Source organism: Nuphar pumila, chromosome 16, assembly GCF_984573655.1.
Source record: "Nuphar pumila chromosome 16, dmNupPumi1.hap1.1, whole genome shotgun sequence".
NCBI lineage: Eukaryota > Viridiplantae > Streptophyta > Magnoliopsida > Nymphaeales > Nymphaeaceae > Nuphar > Nuphar pumila.
The window spans coordinates 16301073-16325356 of record NC_143264.1 but is presented as its reverse complement, the minus strand read 5'-3'; the positions used below and the strand labels follow the sequence as shown (position 1 = coordinate 16325356).

The 24284-nt window shown below is 40.4% G+C and overlaps 1 protein-coding gene across 1 annotated transcript in view; it reads right to left on the bottom strand.

The window, feature by feature from the left end:
- Nucleotides 1–24284, bottom strand: part of LOC149813023 (transcription initiation factor TFIID subunit 6-like) — a 124046-nt gene that overhangs the window by 43641 nt on the left and 56121 nt on the right. Inside the window, exons 2-4 of the mRNA XM_089991927.1 lie at nucleotides 23403–23489; nucleotides 21331–21432; nucleotides 21129–21237 (exon numbers count right to left, since the gene is read on the bottom strand). Of these exons, the coding sequence (XP_089848053.1) occupies nucleotides 21129–21237; nucleotides 21331–21432; nucleotides 23403–23489 (298 nt within the window). The remainder of the gene's footprint in view (nucleotides 1–21128; nucleotides 21238–21330; nucleotides 21433–23402; nucleotides 23490–24284) is intronic.

Sequence of the window (24284 nt, the reverse complement as noted above, 5' to 3'; positions counted from 1 at the left end):
TTTTTGATGAAAATAGTTTTCTGGGAAAAGAAGCAGACGTCAATCGTGAACGTATTGGTGCAGTTGCTGATTGGTATGACCCATGGCTTAGTGCTGAACTTATTTCACAAACTGCCGAACATACTACTTTGACTCCTGAAAGCACACATGGTAAGACGGTTTTGGATGATGCATCACAAACAGAATGTCTGAGATACAAAGGTAATGTGTATACCAGGAGACCCAAAGAGCGAACAAATGTACCTGCTGAAGAACACATTGCATTGTCTGATAACAGAGAAGCACCAAGAAGATCAGGCATGATAAGGCATCCTATTGAAAAATGGGTTAGTTATGACAACTTTTCTATGGACTTTCAAATTTTCCTATCCAAGATTGAAAAACACGATGAACCACTTGGTTTTCATCAAGCTATCCAATCCAGCAAATGGATTGAAGCGATGAATGAGGAGATCGAGGCGCTTCACGAGTGTCAAACATGGGAGATAGTTGGTCGTCCTCCAGATAAAAATGTTGTTGGTTGCAAATGGGTATATAAAATTAAATATAAACCGGATGGTAGTATTGAACGGTACAAGGCACGTCTTGTAGCCAAGGGTTTCACTCAAGAATATGGTCAGGATTATGATGAGACATTCAGCCCAGTGGTAAAAATGCGAACTATTCGCATTATTCTTGGCTTGGCAATTGAACATGGTTGGACCCTTAGTCAGCTTGATGTTAAGAATGCATTCCTTCATTGGGACTTAAAAGAAGAGGTTTACATGGAGCAACCTCAAGGTTATGCAGAGGGAGACACAAAAAAATATGTATGCAAATTAACCAGAGCCTTGTATGGTTTGAAGCAAGCTTCTAGGTCATGGTTTGAAAGCTTTTCCTTAGAAATTCAGAAACATGGTTTCTTTCGTTCCCAACTTGACCATTCTCTGTTTATATACAGAAATAGTACCACTGTGGTTTTCTTACTCATATATGTTGATGATATTGTGATCACTGGTAATGCTCCATACCACATTCAACAAATTAAAGCTTTGTTGAGTATGCGGTTCAAAATGAAAGACCTTGGGGAACTGAGATATTTTCTTGGTGTAGAGGTGGACAGACAAGATGAAAAAATGTCATTAACTCAACACAAATACACACTTGATCTTCTGGCTAAAGCAGGAATGACAAATTGTAAACCTCTACCCACACCCAGTGTTGTCAACCAAAAGCTCAGTATTTGTGATGGTGAGTTATATCCTGATGCAGTTAAATATCGCAGTTTAGTGGGTATGTTGCAATACCTTACTTTTACTCGACCAGACATTGTATATTCTATTAATCAAGTGTCTCAATTCATGCATGAACCAAAGACTGCTCACATGAATGTTGTTAAACGCATCCTTCGCTATCTAAAAGGAACGGTGGGTGATGGACTCATATATATTCAATCTTCATGGAAGACACCAAAACATGACATACTGGCCTATACAGATGCAGACTGGGCAAGAGATCCAGATGAGAGGAGGTCTGTTTCAGGATACTGTGTTTTCATTGAGAGAAATCTTGTCTCATGGAGTAGCAGAAAACAGAAGGCTTTGGCAAGATCTAGCACAGAGGCAGAGTATAGATCTATGGCAGTTGCCACAGCAGAAGTGACCTGGATTAGGCATCTACTTACAGAGATGGGAGAGGATATCTCAAATTCGACACTTATGTGTGATAATAGAAGTGCTATACAAATTGCATTCAACCCTATTCATCACAGTCGGACTAAGCATATTGAGATTGATCAACATTTCATCAGACAAAAGATAGCAGACAAAGAGATTGAACCAGTTTATGTGCCTTCAGAAGACCAAGTTGCCGATATGTTTACCAAAGGTCTTACAAGTCAATGTTTCTGGTATCTGAAGAACAAGTTGCACATGGTTCACTCCCATGCACAACTTGAGGGAGGGTAGTAGAATATGAATTGGATATGGATCCGATAAAGGATCCATATCCATTCACGAGTTTTGTTTTGTACTCTAATGTAACATGTGCAACTAATGCAGGGCACTTTTGTCTTTGTAAAATGATTGTAACCCTATTAAGACTAATGAAGTATTACTGCAGCCATTTAAGGAGAATAGTGGCTGCCGATTCCAAATAGAGAAAAGAAAATCCGTGCTTTCTCTCTCCCTCTCCTTTTCCTTTCCCGAGATATACAGGGGTTTTAACAAAAAGGAAGAGGCATCATCAAGTAGGTCACTCTCTTTAAATCAAATAGTGGAATCCCTTCAACCTCTTCTCAAGAGAGCTACCTCCGGTGCCGTCGTGTCAACTTCTTCCTTTCCAGGTAAAGTCTCTTGGCTTTTGGACTCAGGTGCATCTTTCCATATGTCTCCAAACGTGTTTTCGCTTTCCGACTATTCTAAAAATGTTTCTCCATCCTTTGTCTCTACTGCGGATGGAACCTCTCTTGAAATTAAAGGAATAGGTAATTTTGAAACTCAAGATTTTTTCATTCCAAAAATTAGATTTATACATAAACTAAACTTAAACCTCCTCTCTGTTTCTCAACTCTCGGACCATGGTTGCGATATTAAATTTTCGTGTGATAAATGTTTAATACAGGATCGCCGGTCCGAGAAATTGATTAGGGAAGGCTTTAGAAAATGAGACTTATACTATATGGAATCTCTTCAAGTTCCAAAATCTTTTTGTAATGTGCCCGAAACAAAGATATCAATATGTGGCACAAAAGACTTGGTCATCCTAATATCACCAAGTTATCTTATTTACATTTTGCGAAGGACCTATGTAAAAGTTCTTTTTCTTGTAATGATTGTATTCTCGAAAAAATGCAAAGTTTACCTTTTGAGCAAAGAACTATGTTCTCATCTAAAACCTTTGAAATTGTTCATTCCGATGTTTGGGGACCCGCAAAGTGTTCGGCAACTAAGAATATACCTTCGATCAGATCAGCCTGATCATCCTGGGAGGTTGTTGTCGCTGCGTAGACCCACCCATTGGTCTTGCGCTGACCCTGCTGCTGTTGAGGCCTCTGCTGCTGCGGTTGCTGCTGCTGTCCACCCGGAACCGCAGGCTTGTTTGGATAGAAGGGGGCAATGTGCCCTGGCTGCTGGCACTGATAGCAGACCCCCTTGAACGATAGGCAAAAACCTAGTTGATGATTCTTGCCGCATCTGCGACATGCCGGCTGGGCCTTCCCCTGTTGTCTCTGCGGCTGAGGTCGGCCCTGTTGCACGCCCTGCTGTGGCCCGTCATGGGTTCGCTGCTTCTTCCCGTTCTGCACCCCTCCTCCTGCTGGTGGGTTCTTCCTGGTCGCGCCTGAAGAACCCCCTTTGTTGCCACCTTTCTTCTGAAAGCCACCTTTGGATCGTTCCCAGTCCTCGGTCAGTACGGTGGCTGACTCGGAGCACACGAGTCTGCAACCCATCCTTCAGTTCACGCACGAATCTAGTCGCCCTTGCCTTCTCATTCTTAAAGAGGTTTGGGCTATACTTCTCAAGGCTCCGGAACCTGGTAGTGTATTCCACGAGACTCATGGTCCCCTGAGTCAAATCGAGGAACCTTTGTTGCATCTGCTCCTCGGCGTAAGGGGGAAAGTATGCATCCAAAAACTCCTCTCTGAACGTGTCCCATGGAATCTCATCCCAATCGGCAAACTTCACCCTTCGCAGGGTGTCCCACCAATTCTTGGCATCGCCCTTCAAGCGGTACGTGCCAAAAGGTGTTTTTCTCTCCTCAGAGACAAGTAAGACGTCGAACACCCTCTCAATCTCCTCGACCCAGCTTTCGGCAGCCTCTGGGTCTGCCTTTCCTGAAAAGGAAGGCGGGTCCAACTTCAGAAACCTTTCGAAAGAAACACTGCCTGCGTTTGGAACAATATTGACCGGAGGGTCACGAGTCGCTGCCTGTGCCGCTTGAGCCGTTTGTGCAGCCTGTGTCGCATGGAGGTTCTGGGCCGCTTGCAACGCCTGCGCTGTTTGTGTCGCCTGAGCCGTCATGGTCTCCGTCAGGGTATGGATGGTCTCCATCATGAAATCTCTTTGCTCCTGCCAGTTCGTGGGTATAATGCGACATCTACAATGCACATCCTTCTATAAATTAGACTCTTATTGATACTACCCCCTTAGGGTTGAGCACGAACAATAATCGTTCCCGTAATCACACCAGACTTTTAAATTCACACCAAAGAACATTAAACTATAATTACCATAATCACACAGAACTTATATAATTTAAGTAAAAGTATTAAACAGTCATATCAGTGAAGAAGACTGCTCTAGAGGACGAGTCACAACTTGTTGACGCTTCAGGACAGGGCTCACATACCAATAATAAAAATTAAACACTCAAAGACGATAAAATTGCAAGTATTTGTGGTGGCTCTGATACCAAACCTGTAACGACCCCAACTCATCCCCTTTGAAAATGCGGATTTTTTTTTTCTAAAACAGTGCGGAAAACTTCTCAGAGACCTGGGGTCCTCACAGTTCCAATTCCAACTGGATAGCCATAAACCACAAATGAACTTGCAATTAACATCCATAATCTAACCAATACCTTTATTCATGAATTAATAACTAATCTCAAAACAAAATGTTTGACTCAACAAAACGTAACGTAAACACTGATGAAAATAAGCAAATGTCAAGAATACTAGACTGAAAAACCAAAATAAAGAGCCACTCTGTCCACAAAGAAGACTGTCAAAACTCATTGTGACTCCTGCACCCTCACAGTAGCTGTCGACTTCACTGATCACCTGTTCCTGCGAAAAACCAATGAAGTAGGGTGTCAGAATCGAAATCCTAAGCACAGCTACTTCTTAATGAAACAAGTGATTATAATAGGTTACGAGTCTTCGAGTGTAAATGTTTTATACTTACGGACAAAAATGACAAGCTCTCTCCCAAAGCTATCCCTTGCGCCTTTCTTGGATATTCTGAAACTCAAAAAGGGTTTCGTTGCTATGACTTCGAGATGATAAGTTATATGTCTCTAGAAATGTAACTTTTTTGGAAAATGAAAGTGGATTTGAAAAAAATGTTTCTCAAAAAGAAAATTTTGATTACTCCTTCCTTTTTGACTTATTGTCTAGTAATGATGATATATCTAGTGATGATGATGTATCATCAAACCATGATGAGGAAATAAATGGTGATGTTGAAGAACATAACCCACTCAATGAACAAGAAAACAGGATTTCAAGTGATCCAATAACCTACTCACGCCGAAACCAAGACACCTTTAGAAGTGTTATTGATCAATATAGTGAACTTGTTCCTGATCACCGAAGATCTGAGAGGAATAGGAGACCTCCAACTCGTTTTGTCTCTTTTGATTCATTTTCACCCCGATATAGGGCTTGTCTTAATGCGCCATTCATTCTTATTTTGAACCAAGAAATTTTGAAGAAGCTAAAAAATGTATAGAATGGCAAGAAGCTATGCAAAATGAACTTAATGCTCTTAAAAAGGCTGAAACTTGGGATTTCCAAACTCTACCCATAGGAAAGAAAACTATAGGTTGTCGATGGGTTTTTAAGGTTAAAACTAAGAACGACGGATCCCTGGAAAGGTATAAAGTACGCTTAGTTGCAAAAGGGTATGGGCAAGAGTATGGAATTGATTATGAAGAAACGTTTGCTCTTGTAGCCCGAATAGTTACAGTTAGATGTCTTATAACTATTGCATCTATTAAAAATTGAAACATTTTTCAAATGGATGTGAAAAATGCCTTTTTAAATGGTGATCTTAACGAAGAAGTATATATGGATGATCCACCAGGCGTGAAGATTCCTAAAGATAAAGTTCTTCGTCTTCGAAAGCCCCTTTATGGTTTGAAACAGGCCCCCAAAGCCTGGTATGACAGATTTACTAGTGTAATGCTGGAAAATGGTTTCTCATCATGTTATACTGACACTGCTCTATTTACTAGAAAATCTAATGCAGGGATTGTGATATTATTACTCTATGTTGATGACATGTTAATTACAGGTGATGATGTTCAAGGAGTCCAGGGTATTAAGTCCGTCATGACTTCAAAATTTGAGATGTCAGACTTGGGTTTTCTGACATATTTTCTTAAAATTGAGGTTGCCTATTCGCAACGTGGTTATTTTCTATCTCAGTCTAAACTTGCTTGCGAGATTATTGACAGGTCAGGAATTTCTGATGACAAAGTATGTGAAACTCCTAAAGTTGTGGGAGCAAAAATGAAGATTGACGATGGTGTTCCTCTAACCGATCCAACTCCTTACAGGCAGTTGGTAGGTTCTTTAATGTATCTTAGCATTACTCGACCTGATTTGTCACATGCTATACACATCGCCAGTCAGTTTCAGCACGCTCCTACAACCGTTCATATGAGTGTTGTGTTTCGCATCATTAGATATTTAAAGGGAACTGTGAATAAGGGAGTATTTCTATCTTCTTTTTCTGAATTGAAATTACTTGCTTATACTGACTCAGATTGGGGAGGTGACCCTAGCAACCGTCACTCCACCACCGGCTTTTGTGTTTTCTTAGGTGAGTCTTTGATCTCATGGCGATGTAAGAAGCAACAGAAAGACTCTTTGTCATCCACTGAAGCCGAATATAGAGCCATGGCATCTACCACCATGGAAATTGTATGGATTCGACGCCTTTTGGAAGATATGGGAGTGATTATCTATAACGACCCCAACTCATCCCCTTTGAAAATGCGGATTTTTTTTTTCTAAAACAGTGCGGAAAACTTCTCAGAGATCCGGGGTCCTCACAGTTCCAATTCCAACTGGATAGCCATAAACCACAAAAGAACTTGCAATTAACATCCATAATCTAACAAATACCTTTATTCATGAATTAATAACTAATCTCAAAACAAAATGTTTGACTCAACAGAACGTAACGTAAACACTGATGAAAATAAGCAAATGTCAAGAATACTAGACTGAAAAACCAAAATAAAGAGTCACTCTGTCCACAAAGAAGACTATCAAAACTCATTGTGACTCCTGCGTCCTCACAGTAGCTGTCGACCTCACTGATCACCTGTTCCTGCGAAAAACCAATGAAGTAGGGTGTCAGAATCGAAATCCTGAGCACAGCTACTTCTTAATGAAACAAGTGAGATAAAGAGTTAAGATGAGATATCATGCAACAATTGAGGGAAATACATACAAGACCGTTTATAGCATTTGGGAGATTTATTCATGCAACAATCACAAATGGTAAGCATGCAAAGACAGTAAAGCAGTAGCATGTACTAAAACTTCAGCATTCAACAAGAAATAAACATTCAACACTTATCATCATGTAATGATTAAGGGAACCATTAAAGTATGCATGATCTAATGCATAACAGGAAAATGCATGACTTTTATGCAATGCATGAATCATTTTATTATCTTTCATTTAAGTCATGTGTTTCCTTATGCATGCTTATTAAATGTATACAACTTTAAGTTTCTCTTTTTAATTACCGTTGCCCGCGGATACACCAAACGGGTACAAACCCCGAGGTCAAGTTAGGTTCCCAGGGTAGCTTAGCACACAATTTGTATTTTATTACTGGGTCCCAACTTAGCCCTCGACCGAATCACCTTCGGAACATTAGACCTCCACATCTAATGTCGGGGACACAAGGGACACCCCACGCCCACAAGTGTCACTTCCTTGGTACAAAAAACAACAACAACTGTGTCAAAACACACCAACCCCAGGTAAAGTGGCGGATTCTCCCTAAAACCGTGGTCAGGAGAAGGAACCTCAATATCGGGTTCAGGGGACCAAATTAAGCACACGGAGTTTTGTATCCTCACAGTCTCCCCAAGACCGGATTTCCAAGATCCCCATTCTCCAGATGGGTGATCCCAGAAGGTATATTACACTGTCCTTTATTATTTCTTTTTATTAAAAATTAATTTCTTAAGTTTTGCAACAGCATATGCAAAAAGAAAGATAAAAGCTCGCATCTATCTCGCGAGAGCCATCACAGGACTCCGGCCAGTGGAAACATATAGAACAGTGCAATAAAACTGAGATATTAATAAAACATGATCTTTACGATGCATTGAAATAAATAAGGGAAAATAATTCCACAGCTCGGGTTTACCAAACCCTCGATGATTCATTATGATCACCGAAGCACTAATGCAAGGATCATAATCATATGTATGCAGTGGTATTAACATGCCTGCAAGGTATAGTCATACATGTATCAATTTAATCCATTGACAATGAACATGAAATATGACATTCCCATATGCAAATTGAACAACCCACATTATGCCCCTTTTCCTGTGCGTAGGCATGGTATGCGCATGCATGCATCTTTATGCAATCATTGTGACATATGCTTCTAACCATGAATTGTATTGAGATGAACAAAGGAGCATTCATGTATTTATGGATATGCAACAACACACGTTAAGTGCATCAATATGTAAGCACTCAAAACAAACTTTATCATGGAATAATGTGTAAGCATGTTCCAACAGACATATGAATCACTTCAACTCCTAACATATGTGGAAATCAAAATTTCAGGTACATGACTCATTCTCAAAGTTTATCATGCATCAAGAGATTAAAATTTTAAACTATACTAATCACACAACCAGGCCCTATTTTCATATGCCAACACACTTCTGTTACTAACATGATACCATTTCCAACGTGAGAGAAATTCTGTATTTAACAGCCCAGCCCAGCCGACCCTGTCGGCTGGGTCTGACAGCATATACGCAGGCCCAAAACAGGGACTGCGTATGCTGCTCGGAAACATATCACAAAAGGGGAGCCATATGTTAACCTCCCTGTTCATATATACATACATATATATATATACATATATATATATATATATATGTGAAAAGATCAAACCCAGCCCAGTCGACCCTGTCGGCTGGGTCTGATAGAATATTCACAGGCCCAGTTTGGGCCTGTGTATGCTGTCAGGAAGACCCACCTATACAGAAATTTTTTTGTATATAGTATATGCAAAAAATTTCTCAAAGCCAAGGCCCAGGCCAGCACCCACTGACTGGGTCGACTGGGCCTGCCCCAGCCCTGCCAAAACCAACCACACACCTAGCCAAGCACTTGGCTGGGCCTGTCGGTTCGGCCAGCAGCTGGCAGTCAGCCGAGTGCCACTCGGCTGGCTGCCAACCAGCCAATCCAACAGCCGAACCCTAAAAAAAATAAAAATTAGATTTCAAAATTTTATATTTTTTTTGTTACAGCCATGCCCAGTCCAGCCGACCTTGTTGGCTGGGCTCAACAGCGTATACACAGGTCCAGTTTGGACCTGTGTATGCTGTCAAAAATGGCAGCATAACGGATACGCCCAAACTGATATTTAATTTAAATCAGACATATATATATATTTTTTTAAGGACAATGCCCAGCCCAGCCGATCCTGTCGGCGGCTGGGTCCAACAGCATGTACACAGGTCCAGTTTGGACCTGTGTATGCTGTCAAAAACAACAGCATACAAAAGATTTTGCAAAACTGCCTACTTGTATTATCATGTATATATATATTCGTTTTTTTTTTTTGAAACAATAAAAATACAGCATCTATGAATGGTGAACAGTGGAAATCGAGGGTCCACTCTTCCTCTATGGATTTCCATCAAAAGATGCATGGAAGATCCAATCTTTACCCTATTTCTCATTCGTTTCAAGGAGTATCCGTACCTTTTTGGGAAAAAAAAAAAGAATAGAGGCTGTGGAAGGCGTTTGGGCTAAGCTCCGATGCCTCCAACCTTCTTCTTCTACCTCCTTCACTCTTCCTTTCTTTCTCCCCTCTCTCTCTCTCTTCTTCTTCTCTCCCCTCTTTTTCCTGTTTTCTTCTCTCTTTTTTTTTCTCTACAGCCAAATGAAAGAGAAAGGGCTGCCCCCCCCCCCTTCCTTCTCTTATTAGTAGCTGGAAACTCTTTAGAGAGTTTCCAGATTTGGGTCTCTCACTTTAGGGAGTTTCCAGATTTTTGGACTCCTTTACTTATTAACATTTGGTTGACTTTTTGACCTTCTTATCCTAAAAGGTATGGAAACCTCTATACCCTTTTTAAATTAGGGAAGAGGGTTAGCCCTAAATCCTCTTAACCCAAATCCCGAAATTAATAAAAATCATTCAATTAATAAATTTATTTTTTTGAATTTACTTATTCTAAAATATTCAAAGGTTCCAAAAATTGGTCATGTTGACCATGGAGACTTTTTACATGCTAATAACCCCAATTTAAAGCTTCTAGTTGAATTTAAAGTCACAAAGATGTTGAGCTTGGATTTGGATCGGATTCGGATCCAAGATCCAAGATCCAAACCCATACTCGTACACAAATTTGGATTAAGACTTATATCAACTCCAGATTTTTATAGGACCTAACTAGGACCCAAATCCATAAAAATTTGGATCCTACACCTTGGATGTAATCCGATCCAATTTCGCATCCGTTTCAACTGCTAAAATTTTAGAAAAACGTGATTTCTGGGCCAACCGGAACTCAGATTTGAAAAAGTAAAATACCATTGCGCTCAGAATTTCGAGGCGCATCCAATGATATATTACATGAATATCAAATTCCGAGTTTCGCCCAAAAATAACCCGAATTTCGCTTGAATTTAAAGGTTGAAATTAAAACTCTTTGTCACACATCGATTGGCTTGTCTAGACCTTGTTGATGAGACTTGGGTCAAACCCAAACTCTAAGACCTTGGTCTAAAACTCGAACCTTAAACGATTTTATTACCAGACTTAGCCAAATTTCAAAATTTTCATGAATTGACTAGGATCCGAAAACACGAGATCTTACATTATCAGAGAACCAACAAAGCTATGCTGTGACAATAAAAGTGCAATTTATATTGCTAAGAACCACACCTTTCACGAGCGAATAAAGCATATAGAGATGGACTGTCATTATGTCAGAGAAGAATACTTGAAGAAGGTCATTGATCTACCATATGTGACATCTGAGTATCAACTTGCAGACTTCTTCACAAAAGCTCTATGTTCGCCAAGATTTCATTTCCTTCTTGACAAACTTGCGGTTATCGCACCGTAAGTTTGAGGGGGGGTGTTAAAATGTATCACCAAAAAAAATCCTTGTTGTAAGTATAAATATATATATTTATATACCTTTTTGATCTCTTACCCAAAAAGGGTATTTTTGTAATCTTGCGCATATTCCATTTGGAATATGTTGTATTTTTCTTTTTATTTTTCTTTTGTAATTCTTTTTATTCTTTTCATTTTTTATTTTTTGTTTTATTAAAGGTGCATTGGGGGTCCCCCAATAGAGTCGTTGGGGGGCCTCCAACGGTCACAAATGTGACAGTTGGGGGCTCCCCAACGACTCCTTTGGGAGCCCCCCTTTGCACATCTTGCCTCTTGTATAAATAAGGGTGTTCCCCCCTTGTGTTTTCTAAGCTTGAGAGTCTCAAGCATTTGTTATTTTTATTCAATACATGCATTGTTGCATGTTTACCACTTTTACGCTTTTTGCGTATTTTGTTCAAGTGTTGTGAGAGTGTTTGTGAACACTTCTTTTATAAAGTATTTATGCTTGTATGTGTATTGTCTCTTCATAGACAATTTCACATGGTCTACAATGAGGTCCAACTGTAATATATCACTACCAAGTAGACAAAGAAAAATGCATCTTAATTGACTGCATATGGTCTACAATGAGGTCCAAAATAAATATATCAGTACCAAGTAGACAAAGAGAAATATGTCTTTGCTTGCAACTATGCTTATCATATATTTAGACAAGAGATACACACAATAGGAATGTGTTTAGAGTACTTCAGGCTTAATTCTGCATGATGCCCAATGATTGGTCATGGCTTCACATTTCAGCATTGCATTAAATGGAAATAAATTATAAAAATGACATGAATAAGTAACATCATTACAAACATTTTTTAAAAACATAATTTAAAATAGTGCCACAACTGAAATATCAGTTGTCACAACTTCTAATAGCCTCCCCCACTACATAAGGTTTGGTCTGGACTTTTACACCTACTCAATCAGTGGGTAGGTCTTAGTTCCAGATTTTGTGAAAGCAGTCGAACAAAAATAGGTGTCAAACATCTCATGAAAGGCATACTTCATCATGGACGACTTGGATTTCATGACTAAAAGGCTTATGCCTGTAAGTTTCTTTGCGCGCAACTTGGTTTTTTCATCCAATAAATCTTGCCTCCAACTCAATCTTCAATTTTTTCCCTTGTAAAATGTTGATCAATTTCAATGTGATTCAAAGAATTTTTGTCATAATTCATAAAACATCATTCAATGCTTTCATCTACTTCAGAAAAGGGGTGTCAAATCCATGTTATTATTGATGTAACAACTACCATGGATCTGCACACTGTCAATACCTACAGAAGCAACTGCTCTTTGTTTCTTACTACTGCAAGATGTTATTCTTTCAAAGAAACATATGACGCTTAGAAATGAACTATCTTCCGTTGTGAAATCCAACATCTGAAAATGTCATTAGAGTAATCACACCCTCATTTTGAAGATATATTTATATATACCAAGCCATCATCAAGTGTAAATCTAGAACTTTTTTTTAAGTGTAAATTTAGAACTTTAGATACATTAAAATTCTCTTAACAAGATCTGCATGAACTTGGTTCATCCATGCATGCATTTGTGACACCTGAACCATTGCATACGCAATGTCAGAGTGTCATTGTGGTGGCTTTCAGCTGAATTATGTGAGTGAGGCATGGCTGGAGGAGGCAACCAATGCCTTGACTGCCCAACTCGCTGAGGCAACACTAAGGACTCTTAAGAAACTTAACTTGTGTGAGGGGTTGGAGACCCAAACTCGAGATCATGCTGCTAACTTTGATGCCTGCATGCAGGAGTTGCACAAGAAGGTGCACCATGGTTTAGGTGTTCAAGCAACTCCAAGTGCGCACCTAATGGAGGTCAATGAACTGAAACACTTCAATGGATCCCAAAGCTCAGACGAAGTCAAAAATTCCAAGATATTGATCAAAATTGTTCATACACAAGAAGACAACCAGGAAACTATGGATAGCACGTATCTACATGGTGATAATTAGCCATGGTGGCACACCAAATTGGAAGAAGATGCCAATGGTCAACGATCATCAATCTCCATGCAGGAAGAGATGAAGAAGGAATTCATGTATCAGTTCTTGTCATCCAACATTGCATGGTTGGCATGGGAGTCTCCTAGGCACCAGGAATAAACAGGGTTGGCGCGTGATTGCATCAAGTTTTCAATGGTTTGATGCTGGATATCGAGAACATGTCTGAGAAGGACAAATCGTTCTACTTCATGAGTGGTTTGTCACCAAGGGCACAGAGGACCTACCTTCGGCTTTGAAGGTGGCTGATTGATTGGTGGATTATTGTGCTTGCGTCAGAGTTCAAAAACCACAACTTCAAGAGGTGCTTCATTTGCAAGGGCCCTCACTGAGCAAAGGAATTACCTGCAGTGAAAGACCCTGAATTGTTGCAATTAAGGTTCACACTCCTGAGATGGGCCAGTCTTTGATGCAGTTCGAGTGAACCGTTGCAGTCAGCAATAGGAGAGTGACACTCTAATGTTTGTGCATGCCAAAGTGAACAAAGCATCTGCAAAATGTGAATCTTTGATATGGGAGCTACGCATAACTTTGTGGCGACCCAAGGAATGAACAAGCTGGGGTTATCACTGACGACCAACCTGAGATGGGTCAGTCTTTGATGAAGTTCGAGTGAACCGCTTAGGAGAGTGACACTCTAATGTTTGTGCATGCCAAAGTGAACAAAGCATCTGAAATGTAAGACCCATGTGATTCAAAAAAAACTCGGACCCGGGTCGGATCCGACCCAGATCCATAATACCCATTAGGGTTATACGAATGCGACGCAGGGGCGAGGATCTTTTAAACCCTCTACGCCGCTTTCCCCTTTCCCCCTCGATTGAAAAGGGAAACCCTTTGAAGGTTTCCCGAATCTCTCCCCCCCCCCCCCTCGTGCCCTTTAAAATCGTGCAGAGGGGAGGGAGGGCTCTCAACCTGCGCCCTCCCTGCTCTTATTTCCCGTGACCTCCCCTCACTGCAACCCCCAGCGAGCCAAACGCTTGCCTCTCATTCGCTTTCTCCCGTCTGGCATACCTCGACGATCGCCTGACGCCGACGGCGACCTCGCATGACGTTGGCCCTCTCTTAGGTAAGCATTGTCCCTCTCCCTTTCTCCCCTCTTCTCTCTGTGTACGCTGGGAGGCCGATAAGAGGCCGGCGGCCCCCTTCCGCGCCTCTCCTCTCCCTCTGCGTGCGTCGAGAGGACGGCGGGGGCGACGGCCCCCTGCCGTCCTCCCCTCCCTCTCTGCAACCGCCGGGAGGACTGCAGGAGGCCAGTGACCCCCTGTTGTGCCTCTGCGGTCGTCGGGAGGACGACAGGAGGTCGGCGGCCCCTTGTCGTACCTCCCCTCTCTCTCTCTGTGTTCCCTGGAAGGCCGACAGGAGGTCGACGGCCCCCTGACGTGCCTTTCATCTCTCTCTCCCTTTCTGTTGCTGGCAGGCAGAGGCTCGCCCCCTGCCGCCTCGTGGAGTTCTGATAGGTAGGGGCTCGCCCCCTGCCGCCTCTCAATTCTAGGCATGCAGGGGACGCCCCTGCCGCCTCTCTGTTCTAGGCAGGCAGGGGTTCGCTGCCTACCGCCCCTCTATTTTCGGTAGGCAAGGGCACGCCCCTACCGCCTCCCTTTTCTGATCGGCAGGCAGCGGCGATGCCCCTGCTTGATTTCCCTTTTCGGTAGGACCAAATGGGTCTTCGCTTGTTGGTAGGAGTTGTTAGTGCACGCCATCGTGTGTTGGGACGTTGCAAGTTCAAAACCCTAAGGTATGTTGTATTTTGGGTTGGAGCCAGCCGGCCTTCGGGTTGCCGAGCCCACACATGTCGCCCCTTATTTCCATTGTATGGGGTCAACCCCGACTCGATCAATACTTCCTGTATTTTAATAATCACTTTATTTGTTTACAGCTCGCACGACGAATCTCGCTTGAGCCTCACAGCCCGTGTCTTACATCACCTACACTCGTAGGTGCTCACAGCGACGCAACCTCTCGAGGTAGGGAAAAGTTGCATGAGGACTTTTGATGAATTAAATAAAGTAGTTAAATCTTGAGATAAGAACTAATATTTTCATGCATGCATACATATAGATGAATATGACTTGTGATGGCATGTTCTTTACTTGTCTTTATTTATCTGAAATTACATGTTTCCTTTAGTCACCATATCATGCATGCATAGTATTAATTTTGCAGTTAGTTTTCTGCCGATAATCTTCTTTACTTCTTGTTGTCGGCGTACTGCATATGTCTAGAATTGCTAGTATTAGTTCTAGCTTGTGTTCCCTCTGTGAGTTGCTAGATGCAATTAATTGTACCTCGAGTCGGTTACTTGGAAGGAAAGATTGAATCCACGACGATCCCAAGACTTGCTTGAGATTTTCATATTTCGTAGTGATTGTGCATGCCAAGTTATATTATTGATTTTATGTCATACGAAACACAATGTTGGGGTTATCCTTCGTGAAACCCATGATCTACTGTCATCGTCATACCTTTTTTACAGGTCCAGTATGTTCACTACAATGAGTAGTATGAGAGGTCGTTGGGCACCTCGAGCTGTGCAATAAGCACTCTGTTGAAATAAATAAAGATAATGATGTTCGCCTCCACAAGCCAAATGCTCAAAGAGTTATGCATGTCAAGATTTAACCAAATAAATTGCAACATATTAAATGTTATCCTTTCATCGTAGTCGTAACTTTGGATAGGTACGATCGTACCTTTGAACAGGTACGTCTGGTTTGTGTTATGATGATTGGATGATGGGGTTGTGGCAACCTCGAAACGTGCAAATAACACAATGTTGAGATCACATAAATGGTGATGATTCGCCTTCACAGGCAAGATGCTCGAATTGGTTAAAAGACCAAAGTATGCAGAATGGGTCTTCAGTTAACTAACACCTGGCGTACCCATTCGAACCGCTGACTCCCATCAAAAGAAAGGACGGGAAGGTACAAAACTCCGATGGACAGGTCCTTTAATGGCAGTTACGGGCAAAAGACTCGGATTCCCCAATCATCGGAGTTAGGGAAATGGGCTACAAAAGTTAACTCAACACTTTTGCAGAAGTTAGATGCATCCTTTGGAATAAGTGGAACAAGTGGCCTTTGGAAAAAAATTTCTAGGTCACTGACCGTCTCAGTTGTTTCTAGCTATTCGGGGTATTGAAAACACATGGCATAATAGACCCCCGAACTAGTCTCAGTTGTTTCTACAATTCGTGCTTTATGTGTACCCGCAAGGCCAACTAATATTGAAACATAAAATTAATTTGTTCTCATTGCTAGTTGAATTGTTTATGCTTGTTGTGGCATTACACTTGTTAGTTAAACTACTAACGGCGTTCTTGTAATAATTAGCTACTCAGGCTAGCTAACTGCTTATAATGATGCTAAAACCTTGTGTTGTGCATTCCCTTCAGTTTAGTTCTTTGCTCATGTTGCTCATGCTAGAATAGAAGTAATTTCTCGAAATTCAATTATACATGCTATCACTGTCTTTAATGAAATAAATTATTTATCTTATTAATGTCCTACTTTATTTATTCTACATTGTCTATTTGTGCACCTACTAGTTTGTTATTAAATTGACCCATTTCATGAGCAGGTGGCATGTAGGACTTTAGAGACAGCCGATGGCGCGATGCAACATGGCTCGAGATCACCCTCTTTTTGTTGGCGTTCTTGATATTCTTTATGAATAAGATTGATTTGTAAGCTAACATGCTCATAATTGTCAACTTGTTTTCCTCTCTAAAAGAAAATTGCTTTCGCTTACTATTTGAAAGATCAAAATCCTAAACTTTGAAAGGTTTTTCTCTAAATGTTTTCAAAATTACAAGTTGAAATTTTGAGGCGTTACATGAAAATGTGATGCTTTGATACGGGACTTACGAAGAATTTTGTGACGACCCAAGGAATGAACAAGCTAGGGTTATCACTGACGACCAAGTAAGGTAAAGACAATCAAATTAATCAATGCCCTACCATATTTCATACAGGCCCTACCAAAATAATGTGATTGACTTTTTGCTTCCCTCCCAAAAAAGACTCATTTTACCTCAAAAAATAACCATGTACTTTTAAAAATGCCATTATTTTTAAGGATGCTTTGCTCATTTTGAATGCAATTAATGTTAAATATAACTAGTTTAATGTTATATAGGACGACTATTAGACCCGCTTTACTATATGGTACGGAATGTTGGGCTGCCAAGAGACATCATATTCAAAAAATGAGTGTAACTAAGATGCGGATGCTTAGATGGATGTGTGGAAATACATTAAAAGATAAGATTCGGAACGAGGAGATACGTAAGAAGGTAGGTGTTGCACCCATTGAAAATAAGATGCGAGAGAATCGTTTATGGTGGTTTGGACATATTCGGCGAAGGCCTAATGATGCTCCAGTTAGAAGGTTGGAGAAATGGGAAAATATATTAGTTAAAAGAGGTCGGGTAGTCCTAGGAAGACTTGGATGGAGATGATAGGTAAGGATATGAATGCTTTGAACCTCACCGAGGACATGGCATTGGATAGAAATGATTGGAGGAAAAGGATTCATGTGGAAGACCCAAAATGAATTTCTTTTTTGGTTCATATCGCTGACCCCAATTGTTTTGGGATGAAGGTGTAGTTGTTGTTGTTTTGTTGTTGTTGTATAACTAGTTTAATGTTAGATAACCCATATATATATATAGACCTATGTCACATGGGTGCGGGTGCAACACGAGTGCGGCGCAATTTAATAAAATATGGACATGGGGACTCGGCTATATATATAATTTTTTAAAATATATATATAACAATAAATTAATAATAATTGTATGGTAGGGGCAGAGCCCCCTGCAGGAAAATAAAGTATGGCAAGGGCCTCCGCCCTCTGCCGGAAAAAAAGAATGAGGCAGGGGGCTCCGCCCCTTGCCGAAAAATGAGAACGAGGCAGGGGGCAACCCCCCGCCGGAAAATACATCTGAGGCAGGGGAGCCCCCTGTCGGAAAATAAAGTATGGTAGGGGCCTCGGCCCCCTGCCAGAAAAAAAAAGAATGAGGCAGGGGGCTCCTCTCCCTGTCGAAAAATAAGAACGAAGCAGGGGGCAGCCCCCTACCGGAAAACAAGGAGGAAGGGGGAGCCCCTGCCAGACGAAGAGTAGGAAGAACGGAAGAGGGAGGAGTCATACCTGAGACCTGTGGCTAGGGAAGAGGGTGGCTGGCGTCGCCTGCGGCTACGATCGCCAGGGTCTAGGTCGTCGGCGTGACTGCAGGGATGAAGACCGAATGGCTTGGGGGGAGGCAAAGATCGACAGGGTAAGACCCCTCCCCCTATCGTAAACCCCTCTTTAGGGTTCGGCCCCGACGCAGGTAACATTTTGGATTTGGGTCGAGTCCGAATCTGAACCCGACCCGAATCCAAAATGAGTTTGAAAATGGACCTTTATAGACTCGGTCAAAGTTGACTGAGTCTATAAAGTGGACGGACTCAGCCCAAGTGCGTTGACCGAGAGTCTGACACCTGTTGACCGAGTCTGTCCGAAGTCGCACCCGTGTCGAGGTGTGTCGACGCGGGTGCGTCGCCTCCCTAGCCGAGTCTGTGTGACATAGATATAGACATGCACATCAAAAGAAATAAAAATTCAGTTAGGAAGATACTAAAAACTTGGTGAATACAGTGAACACAGGGCACGAGCAAACACCCGAATAACATACTTGATAGTCGATACAATAAAACCCACACCCATAAGAGAATGGCTTCTAAAACATATCTTTAGCAGGCTATGAAATTCTCATGTTCATATGAGTAGTGATTAAGCAATTCAAGTAAAGAGTTCTCAATGAGAATCACTACTTCCATCTTCTTAGGCATACATTGTTTCTTCAAGTTTTTAGGCACCAACTTGATGGGAGGCAAAGATGCACCAAGTGGTATACAGATAGGAGGCTCAACAAGCTCCTCCACACAAGAAGACAGAAGCATATGAAGGGGAATGACGAAAAGGCCTAGATAAAGGGGGTAGACCCGAGGATAAGGTGAGAAAAAGAAGGTAACTAGTACTCTTGACATGTTATACGACCCAAACTACCAAAAGGGCTAGGTTCTGACTAAACCGTCCTAGAGACCAGATAGAGGGAATCAAAGGCAAGATGGAGAGGAAAAGTTTTATATATATATATATATATATATATATATATATGTTTTAGTTACGGCCACTGTTCACTGGGATTTAGTCGCCAGCCTCCTTGTCATCAGGAAACTAACTTCCTTGACCTTTCAGAACTGGGCAGGCGTCTACCCCCATATATAGTCTTACAACTTTACTCCAACCTGTGTTTTTGGTAAACAATTTCTCGAGCCTGGTCACTGCAACCCCCTTTGCCAGGAGGCAGCCCTTCTCCTGAAGTTACGAACTGAGTTCCTCAGAGAGAGTTGTCTCACGCCCCTAGGTATTCTCTACCTGCCCATCTTGTGTCAATTTCAGGTATAAGTATCCTTTCGTGGAAGGTCATTCAAGCTTTTCTTACAGCGTGGGTGACTTCTGCGCTATAGTGTCTCATACTCAGACATTAGCTCGAGGCATTTCCTCTACCCTTTCTTTCCCTGAAAAAATTAAGGTTACCTTGCATCTTTGAACAAATAACCATCTTTTGGCTAACTTAGCCTCCTCCGTCCCACGGAACCAAGAAGGGGTAGTATAGGAATAGATACCTTTTTCAGATCGTCAATTATGCCTCTTAGCTTGATCTTAGACCTTGACTCACACTCCATGGACGAACCTTGCAAAGAACCCCATTTGTTTTCCTCACAACTTCAGCAGATTGTTTAGCCTCTTGGTGCAAGAGCACTCGATTAGTGAGCTGTTGCACACTCTTTCAAGGGTGGCTGCTTCTAGGCAAACCTTCTGGTTGTCTTTGCACCCTCACCTCCTTTATAATTGAGTACTCATTTAGAAGCCTAAGATTGTGATCCGGGTTGTTCCCCTCTCGACACTAAAGCTTATCCTCCATCTCACCGTCCGACCTTAACCCCAATTATATGGTTTTGGGTCATATCTAGTATTTTATTTTGCCTTATTTTGGTATGGGTCTCGCAGCCTGCACCAAGACAGTGATTTACCCCTAGATGTATAGTCAATTGTCATGCCTCAACGCAGATCCTAATTTTTTCCTTCACAACTAGACTGTTTTTTCTAGTCCAACCCACGTCCCTGTATGAAATCTTTAGCCACTAGCTTGACACTATACCTCTCAAAACTTCCATTAGCTTTAGATTTAACTTTTTATGTCCAGATGTAGCCACCCACATTTGGATCCCTTAGTCTCCTTGCAATATAGTGCCACACCCACGAACCCCATTCAGTCATTGCTTTTACCGATCTTTTGTCTCGTCTTGGTTCCATCATGCTTGGTTCAGTACTCTGCTATTTTTTGTTCATCCATTTGGAGAATATGACCCGACCATCCTTGTAGAATGCATCAATATGCTCATGTGCTGGTTGTTCAATCTTTTTATGCTGAAAGAGGTACTCATCAATAAAAGCTGTCTTCAATCAGTCGTGCATACACTGGTGGCTGATATAATTCAACTTTGTGTTCTGCCAAACTATTCTTCAGGTGTTTCTGCCTAGCCTATCATGTCTTCTTAATTTTTGATGAAAATTTGAAGAAGGTTTTCGCTCCAAATATAAAGGCATCTACATACCTTCACAATCAGAAATAGCAGCGTGAAACATATCTAAGTCAGCAACCAGGGCAAAACTAATATTGACAGCCAACATTAATAGAGGGACTTCAAGGACTTTATTTTATCTAAAGGATCATGAAGCATGTTATTCATCTCAGAGAGATTACTAATGCGGGTCTGGGACAATCTGGCTACTTCAACCTTTCCCTGCATTTAAGAAATGCTTTAAAAAAGGGCCTTGCTTTGGATAGAATGGCAGAATGAGAAATCAACAACATTAGACAACAGCAAGTTCCCAGAAAAAAAAAAGAGACATAATACAATAAAAAAAGGCATTTAGGTTATTGAAAGAGACCATCTACAGGAGCATTTTCAGGAATTGCAGGTTGCACTCCTTCAATAGCCAACCAATGAACAGTAACTGCAGTATCAAGTGGTGCTCTTGGTAGTGGTGCTTCAATTACCTGGATAACAAAAACAAAAGTGGAGTTAGAATCAAGAAAGTCACAGTGTAATTGAGAAACATAGTTAATGAAAAAATACCAAGCTTTCCTCACATCTTTGAATTCCACATCTTTGTCATCAATGTAAAATAAATCCTTGTGACCCACAACCTTTTTAAACCGCAATGGATCTCCCGAAGCAAAGCCATAAATTGGCTACCAAAAAGAAATTAAATGTGTGAAGAAAACAAAAAGGTATCAATCATGAATAATGGGAAGATAAATAAGGACGAGATCATGTAATTCATATAATTAGAATATACATGATACAGAATATTAAAGAGTTGATAAAGAAATTAGTGTAGTTGAGCTGCCAGACATGATGCTTCAATTCACTTTAATTTGAGTTGCAACACAACATGAACACACCACAAAATTCATATAGCATGATTCTTTTTTTTTTTTGAGAAAATAATTCATATAGCATGATTCAAGCAATATCAAGTGGACATGTTAGTGTAAGTTTGTTTGGTGTAATGGCATTACAGAGGTTATTAAAGGGTGTTGCAACTCACTATAAATAAAATAGATAGAAAAAGTTCATCTAACTAAATGATAGTAGATGATACTTAGCTTTTCACTGATCAAACTATCTTTATCCAAAGATAAATCCATGCAATGATAAAGAATTTTATGAGTGAGAAAATCAAGTAGTGAAACATAGACAACAGACAAAAGCATGTTCAACCACAAACCAAATATATTGAGTCATGAAGGATGTTAATGAAATTAGCTGGCTTCAGTTAAATAACAGCTGGATCAACATCACATGCTATGACAACTGCATTGGATACATCTGTATTCAATTAGACAAATTTTAGAGTTTGAATGAAAAAAGGGAGATTTATTATTGTAAAAAAAAATCACGAGGATAGGCAGACATGTAGCCCCACGCAATTACAATAATGGGGTTAGGAAGGTTATAAAAGAAGCTAGTGGTGAGAAGAGAAATACCAACTGGAGTCTACATGAACAACCCAAGAGATCCCATTCTGTGCCATTTTCTGATTGCCCAAATTCTAGTTTGCTGTTGTACATTCCCATGTTTCAAGAAAAAAATTCTAATAGACAAACTTGCAATCACATTAGGACAGTGGAACATCTGTTAAACCACATGATTGTGGTTGGAACGAGTCATAGAAATAGTTCTCCTCTAAAAACTCCCCTTGTCAAGTCCTAATTTTAGCAAGCGAAAACTGGAAGGTAAATCAAAAGAAAATTTCCAGAGAAGTTCAAGTATCATTGTAATTCACCTTCGATCTACACCAAAACCCCACAACAGAATCTGAAATGATAGCATATGCACCACTGTTTCACTGTAAATGGTAAAGGAAGAATCATTTTAATTTGATATAGATAGGGAAAAAAGAAAAAAGAAACTCTACAATTCAGATCTTCCATGAAGTGGAAATGAGTAAGAGCCCTTATTTTGAAATTAACCTCTAATTATCAAAAGATGCTCATATTAACTGAGATCAGGGAATGTGTCTTGCTTAGAACAAACATGGCATCCATCACGAGGTTAATCACCAACTATCCAAAAGTTGATTATTTTCTTGGATGAGATGAAAGTTAAACTTCCATCACCAATTATTCAAAAGTTGATTATTTTCCCAGATGAGATGAACATTAAGGCATGATTCTCTGGTTTTATCAGGTTCCTTAAAGAGAATGTGACAGCAATTAGGGGGAGATATGATTTTTCTGAATTCTAATATTTTTTTCTAAATTGATCCAAAGGAAGTTTTCTAATACTGCTTGGCAAATTTTTGAAGAGCTCTGACCATGCAAATCATGCAAACCTTAGCCCTTGGGTTGCACTTTTACACCCCAAATAATAGCAAATTGTTCTCATAACAAATCTTACAGAAGTTTAATAATGCAGCTGAATGCCAAAAACTAATCCACTGAGTACCAACTAAGATAATGCCAAATAAGATAAAAAAGAAAACAGAAAAACATAAATAATGGAGTAAGAATGCAAATCTACTTATATGTGTGAAAACTAAAACTGTGTTTCCATTTACTGAACAATTAACTTCTGAATTAAAAGAGTATATATTAGAAATAAAAGTCAAGGGAAAAATTAATTCATCAAAGTTGTAGTTGAAAAATATGGTATGTACCTCCACATTTCTTAAACTTAGAGCACTATCAACATCATCTGTTGTGAAAATAGTCCGCTTCGAGTGACGCATACACTTGATAGCTTCCTAAAACAAAAAACAGAGTTAGCATTTTCAATGTAGCCAAATAATATCCCTGGCCAGATTCCCTCATCTAAAGATGTTCTGGCTCTACTGGTCCTGCTATCACATTTGTGATTTAACCCTCAATGTGGAAAGCACACATCCATATATTTATATACATAGAAACAGAGAAACAAACATTAACGAGCAAAGCAATAATTGACAAAACTCAGAAATTCTAAACTTTTATACCCTTTCTTAACAAGAAATATTTGATTATATGTGATAGACACATGCATCTAAACTAGAACATAAGTATCCTAACTGCTTATAAAGTGGCTATTTTACATACCATCCTAGTTTGCAGATATCTACCCGCTATTGATTCAACATCATAGGAAATAAGACTTCCTATGATGACTAGAGATAATGATTCTCAGCGTCTATTCCAGTATGATGTAAAATTTGCAGCTATATAATGAGAAACATTATATTATTTAGTACCAGTTCTAGGTGAATCAGAAGATTCTACTTTTCTCCCTCCCTGTCACGCCCCAAAACCAGCCCGCAATTGGTCCCATCTTAGGGTGAGACTTTAGGCTGTTCATTTCTGTATTAGGGTCTTAAATAACCCAACAAAGATTTACAAAAGCAATAACATGGACATTTACAGAGTATTCGAACTCTATCTAATAACTGAGCTTTCATTAAAGTCTCCAATACAAGACAAAATGCAACTATGATATGATTATCATGTCCTCTAACAGATCAAACTAATAACTCCACTGAGATTTAGATGCTTAACTTCATTATCGAAAT